At 39.6% G+C, this 6,480-nt stretch overlaps 1 protein-coding gene across 1 annotated transcript; it reads right to left on the bottom strand.

Moving 5' to 3' along the window:
- Positions 1–481: 481 nt before the first annotated feature.
- Positions 482–6,259, bottom strand: tmem82 (transmembrane protein 82). Its single transcript, XM_035738497.2, has 6 exons — positions 2,627–6,259; positions 2,390–2,462; positions 1,716–1,917; positions 1,174–1,588; positions 822–1,006; positions 482–699 (listed from the first exon to the last, which is right to left on the bottom strand). The coding sequence occupies exons 1-6, from the start codon at positions 2,709–2,711 to the stop codon at positions 616–618; spliced, it is 1,044 nt and encodes a 347-aa protein (XP_035594390.1). The 5' UTR covers positions 2,712–6,259; the 3' UTR covers positions 482–615.
- Between the last annotated feature and the right edge of the window lie 221 nt (positions 6,260–6,480).

Here is a 6,480-nt window from a genome sequence, read left to right as displayed (position 1 = left end):
TAGCTTGCGCTGGAGAGCCTGCCTGTGATGAAATACAATCTACCCAAAGAAAGTAGAGGAAATTGTATACCATAAACATCCTGTGTTCAGGGGATTATGATCACATCTCTGGTGTGAAGTGCTTCTACACCTGCATTGCTTGCTGTTTGGGGTTTTAGGCTGGGTTTCTGTACAGCACTTTGAGATATCAGCTGATGTACGAAGGGCTATATAAATACATTTGATTTGATACTGTTACAGCAGCTGCTACTGTTACATGATATGATGTAGCCTTAACCAATGCTTTACACTAAAGCAGTATTTGTTAGATTACTTCAGGGCTGATAAGGTCCATTCTGTGCATTCTAAACAGCTTCTGGCTTAATTTAATGGCAGTGATATTTGAAAACAAAGGCAAGAGCATCATTCCTATCTCCCAAAAGCTCTGCATTTCTATGTGAAAATAACATTATTGCAAGGTACCTTATTCAAAAGGTTAGTAGATGTGTCATAATACAATTTTATTATTATTTTCATTATATCCTTCCTAGGTATAAAAGGCAACACTTATAATCATAGAATATAATAGACTATTGCTAGGAAAGATTCCCAGCACAAATAGTTTCTTCCCATGACTTAACTCTGGTGGTCTTTACCAGGTGTCAGGTGTCTCCTACGGTTCTCACTACCCTGGGAATGTCTGGGAACTTCCTCCATATCCTGCATACAAACACACATTTATATTATGTTAGATAAACTGAAATGACAGAAATATTTACATAGATTAATGGATGCAGGGCAACCTGCAGCAGCACGGTAAATTGAAGGAGAATCATTCTCACCTGTGTTGTAGCATCCAACAGGTCTCTGGAGGGTATCAGACAGCCAGCCTCACCCAGGAAGCACAGAAGGATATGGAGCACATCTGCCCAGTGGCCGACAGTCAGCATCAGGACCATGAGCCCCCCCAGACGCACCACCACTGTGTTTATAACAGCTTGGCCACTTGGCTGGCGATGTTGCTCCTCTGAGTAGAAAATAATTATCATCAGTTGAACGCTTTCTCAATGAGAATGACAACACTATGCTTGTAATTGACTTGTTTTGTGGTATTTACAAAATACCCAAATAGTATCTGACAATCTGCTGCTTAAACGTTTCCCCATACAGGATACAGTATGTTCAGTCTCTCACCCTGCATATACACCACCAGCAGTGTGTAGCAGATTGTCAGTGGAGTCCAGAACCTGAGGGCTTCTGTAGCTGAGAGGAAGTGTTTGTTTATTATAGATATGGCGGAAATGGCAGCCACTGCAAAGCTGAGCATAAGAGCCCTGGTCAGGTGTGGTAACAAAGAGCAACCTGATGTAAGCAGTGCAATGCACACTCCACAGTAGTGCTGGGAACTGTGTAGTTTGTACAGTGTAGTGACATGGAGCCTTAGGCGCCCAGTCTGGCTGGCCAGGAACCAGCTCAGTCCTGCAGCTAGGAGAAGGCAGAGCCAGCGCTGCGGCGCCCCCTCGTGGAGGAAATGGAGACTGCAGCTGAGGGCACAACCCAGGGAGAACTGGCACTGGACCAGCAGCTGCTGTAGGAACCTACTGGACTCCTGCAGATTCAGACAGCAGGAGGGAAATTAATTTAGAGATGGATCAAGGCCGATGAATGGGAGATGTGAGAGAGATTTTAATATAATTATAAGTGACATTTATGTTATTATCTTGCAAGTGCCTCACTGGTCCAGCTGTGACCCAAGCTGACACTGCTCTGAGGGAGAACTCTAGAACCACCAGGGAGGCAACCCGAGAGCCCACTACAGCCAGCATCATTGACAGGAACAAGAACTGGAGAGTTCCACTCAGCCCAAATGTAGCATTGGCTTGATGCCTTGATTTCTTCTGCATAGATGTCTCTTTACTGCTGCTTTTGTTGCTTGAACTGAGTAGAGAAAGTATTAATTTCAAAGCAGTGAAATACAAATCAATGATTTCTAAGGATACATTGATTACTATTGACAATGTAAATCACATTACAGTCTTTGTTCATAGTGATGAAATCAAGCACAATATTCAATAGCACAAATTATTAAACTACATCAAGAGGCCTTAGTAGGTATGAGGTTAGTTATCTACATCCACATCTTCTATATGGTTTGGTCCTGTTTCTCACGTGTTTTTAAATGTCCCTGTCTATAATATGGTAATTGCATCCAGATTCTAATTATAGGGGAACAGGTATAGCAACAATCAGTTTGTTTATTTATCAAACGCTATTACAACTAACTATGTAGCCTAACCTATATACTGAAGTTGCCTAACTACAATGTAATTAAAAAGGTATGATAATAACAAGAAGTGTAGCCTGAGACCCAAGTGAAATCATATATTCCATAGTTGTATACGTTTCTCACCTTTCAGCTTCTAAGAATACGTGTACTCTCAACAGGTTACAGAGAACAGAGATCCCACATGCGCCGATAAGTCCTGTGTCACACAAAACATGTAATCAACAGAATTGTATTATAAAATATCGGTTCTTAAAATAAACGTACAGCATGAGTAGGAACCTGCAAAAAAGCATTCGGCACAAACCAAGCAAGGAGAAGGCCCTTTACCCGGAGAAGCCTCGAACGATACAAACATCTCACCTTGGAGTAGACTGTCCAGGGGGGTTGCATCGAGCGTCAGCCATCCAGGTAAACTCGGAAGAAACGATGTAATTAAAGATAACATTTTCGTTAAATCGCTAGAATATTGGACTAATGATTCCCTAGAGCTATAGCTAGTTTCGATATCAAACCTATTGCCGGTTTACACCCTATCGTGTGCACATGACCAATACACTTTGAATTGAAAAATAGGCTAATTTCAGAAATGGGTCATTAAATTGCAACAGTTATATTTCGATAAAAGATAAGACCATGCCAGTTGGTCAATTGACAAAATACTTGAATCATTTCAAAAGTTTAAATGACTATCTCTGTCTATTTCTCTGTGATTAAATAACTACGCTTTGCTCAGTCATTGTGCCGTTCAAAGGTCAGTCGTGGGCAGTCATTGTGAGACAAAAATGTATGTGAAATTCATTTAAAAAAAGGTATTTTTAAATAAACAACGCTTAATTGTTGTAGAAACAACCAGTGTAATTACTCTACAACCAAAAATGTGTGGCAAAAATACCTTAAATGTAAAAGTTATATTTTAATAAAATAAACCTTCACTAGATAAAACAGTGGAAATAATGTGTTTGGAAGTACAACAAAAACTCACTACTGTAATTCACTCTGTATAAGAGTATCAAAAATCCGGTGATTGTCCCAGTAGCATAACTAAGTCACCTATATCAAACAGGCAAAGCCTACTACACCGGCTCTGACGCTCAATGGATGTGGCAGGGCATGCAAACCATCACAGATTACAAAGGGATACCTAGCCATGAGCTGCCCAGTGACACAAGCCTACCAGATGAGCTAAATGCCTTCTATGAGCTCACATCTGTAGACATGACATGCTTTGAAAGGCTGGTTGGTAATGGCTCACAATACCATCATCCCAGACACCATGGACCCACTCCAATTCGCTTACTGCCTCAACAGATCCACAGATGATGCAATTTCTATGCACTCCACACTGTCCTTTCCCACTTGGACAAAAGGAACACTTATTGTACATGAGAATGCTGTTCATTGACTAGAGCTCATTACTTGTTTTACTTTTCTATTATGTTTCTATTTCCGTTTTCTCTGCAATGTTGGGAAGGGCCCATAAGTAAGTATTCCACTGTTAGCCCAAACCTGTTGTTTTATGAAGCATGTGACGAATACAATTTGATTTATATATTGTGATATCATTGAGTTCATGACTTCAGAGGCATTTCGTGTGCGTTCAAATTTTCTTCTAAAACTTAAATAAATTCTCACTTAAATTCTAACAGTGTAGCTCATGTGTAATCATCAATGGGGTGTCAGGGTAGCCTAGTGGTTAGAGTGTTGGATTAGTAACTGAAAGGTTGCAAGTTCAAATCCCCGAGCTGACAAGGTACAAATATTTTGTTCTGCCCCTGAACAGGCAGTTAAGACACTGTTCCTAGGCCATCATTGAAAATAAGAATTTGTTCTTAAAACTGACTTGCCTAGTTAAATAAAGGTTACATTTGTATTTTTTCTGTGTTTTATATCATACGGTACAACAGCTGATGCAATTAACACTGTAAAAAGTAATTTGATCAGTGTTAATTCCTGATAGTTGTTGGTTGAAAATATAATCTACACAACCTTCTAATCGGCACGTTTGCAGGGGCGAGAGTTTCAACATGCGTAAATTGGTTAATAGACCAACAACAAAGAGATTTCCAAACCTAGTTTTCATTTTGTCTTCCCACTCAAACCACTCCCAGACAGTCCTAGCAAAATCCTTGCTTGAGAAATAGTTTTTGCTAAAAAGCCATTTTTTCCCATTTGAATGTAAATCTATTACAGTAAGGTACTTAATTGTTACCCAGAAATGATTTGATATTGATATAAAAACAGCTGCATTGAGCCTTTAAATAACAGTTTCAACCATTTGAAAACATCTACAGTACATATATTTCAGGATGTTGTGTATCCCTGGAAATAATCATAATTAATGTAAACATTGTACAGTTTTGAAAACAGCTTGTCCATATAAAGTGGCCTCTTGGCACAACTTACCCCAGGAATGTGGTAAGTTGAGCCACGGGACAGTGTAAGTTAAGCAACCTACACATTTTTGTGCAGAATAAAATATTACCACTACTTTTTAAAAACATGTCTAATCTTTATTTCCCAAACACAATATTTTTTTTGTCTTTTAATCATTTTATTAAGCATCTTTTAACACAGGCTTGACAACTACCAAACACTTTGTACTTTTTTAAACACTTAACATAGGCCAGGTCCTGTTACCTCATATCCAAGCAATAATGCTTGCGTTACACCTGGGAAGACAACACTTGAATTTTCTTAACTGGCCATTGTCTCAAACACTGGCTCAATTTAACCCATGTCCATTGTCTCAACTTACCCAATGGCAAACATTTTGACTATATTAGCCCACACAACTACAATGATGCACTTTCATGCTAGGTTTAGGACCTCATATTGAAGCTTATAGAGACCACCAACTGGTGCATAGAACAATCTTAAAATGAACTACTTTGGTTTAGATACAAGCATCACGATACCTCTAACACAAATTAATTTGACTTGGTGAAAATCTTTTATTTGTTTTACCTAACTTGCTTACCACTTTTTTCATGTTTCTTCCTTCACTGATAAATAATACCTTTTATGTGTGGTTTCCTAGAAATAAGGGAGGCTCAAGTTCAACTTACCCCTTTGGCTCAACTTACCCCACTCCCCTACTGTACTTTCTGTAGTCTACAAATCAGCACAAGCTTGCATTGAGCATATACTATAGCAATAAAATAGCCAACGACAGATTTATGCATGTAGTTTATAACCAGTAGTCTATGTCAAATGGTTATTCTTGCAAAGACAGTTTCTTAGACGTTCAAAACAAGTGTGGCTTGCCTCTTAACTTAGTTTGATCTTTGTCTACCATCCTTGTTTGGTGTCTTTGACTGTCGGGCTTTCCTACCTATCAGAGAAAGATTAATGATATGTGACTATATTGGTCTGTTGAGGTTGCCTATGCTGTACCTGTACTTAAATGTACTCGAGATCTCTCCAATTATTGCCAACTGTCTTCATGAGGATGTCAGGCAGAAAGCCATGAAAAGGGTTATTGTCAGCGCTGTTCATAAAATATTTTACTAGCCCGACTGCTGCCAGATGGTGGTAATATCTATAATTATGACGTAAGGAATAATACCGCCAATGGGTGACAGTACGTTGAAGATTTTACAGTATGGAAACATAAGTAGCCTAATTTTCCGGGCCAGAAAATCCCCAAAATTGTCAGCAATGAATTCAATTACATTATTTATATATATTTTAACTGTAAATATCAACTTAAATGACTTGAATTAAAAACACATTTTCTTCAACACTGGGGTGCTAAGCCATTTATGTAGACATAGACCTAATGCTATTGGCAAAGTGGGTGGGGTTATATCCTGCCTGTTTGGCCCTGTCCAGGGGTATCATCGGATGGGGCCACAGTGTCTCCTGACCCCTCCTTTCTCAGACTCCAGTATTTATGCTGCAGTAGTTCATGTGTCGGTGGGGCTAGGGTCAGTCTGTTATATCTGGAGTACTTCTCCTGTCTTATCTGGTGTCCTGTGTGAATTTAAGTATGCTGTCTCTAATTATTTATTTATTTCTCTCTCTCTCTCAGAGGACCTGAGCCCTAGGACCATGCCTCAGGACTACCTGGCATGATGACTCCTTGCTGTCCCCAGTCCACCTGGCCATGCTGCTGCTCCAGTTTCAACTGTTCTGCCTGCGGCTATGGAACCCTGACCTGTTCACCGGATGTGCTACCTGTCCCAGACCTGCTGTTTTCAACTCTCTAGAGACAG

This window comes from Oncorhynchus keta, chromosome 27 (assembly GCF_023373465.1).
Source record: "Oncorhynchus keta strain PuntledgeMale-10-30-2019 chromosome 27, Oket_V2, whole genome shotgun sequence".
Classification (NCBI taxonomy): Eukaryota; Metazoa; Chordata; class Actinopteri; order Salmoniformes; family Salmonidae; genus Oncorhynchus; species Oncorhynchus keta.
This window is presented reverse-complemented; position numbering and strand designations above follow the sequence as displayed.

Bases quoted from the DNA above. Each gene is read 5' to 3' on its own strand.
- tmem82 (XM_035738497.2), bottom strand. From the start codon at position 2,711: ATGTTATCTTTAATTACATCGTTTCTTCCGAGTTTACCTGGATGGCTG. The intron at 2,463-2,626 runs GTGAGATGTTTG...TGTGTGACACAG, and splicing joins CCTGGACAGTCTACTCCAAG to GACTTATCGGCGCATGTGGG. The intron at 1,007-1,173 runs GTGAGAGACTGA...TTTTCTACTCAG, and splicing joins GCTGGTGGTGTATATGCAGG to AGGAGCAACATCGCCAGCCA.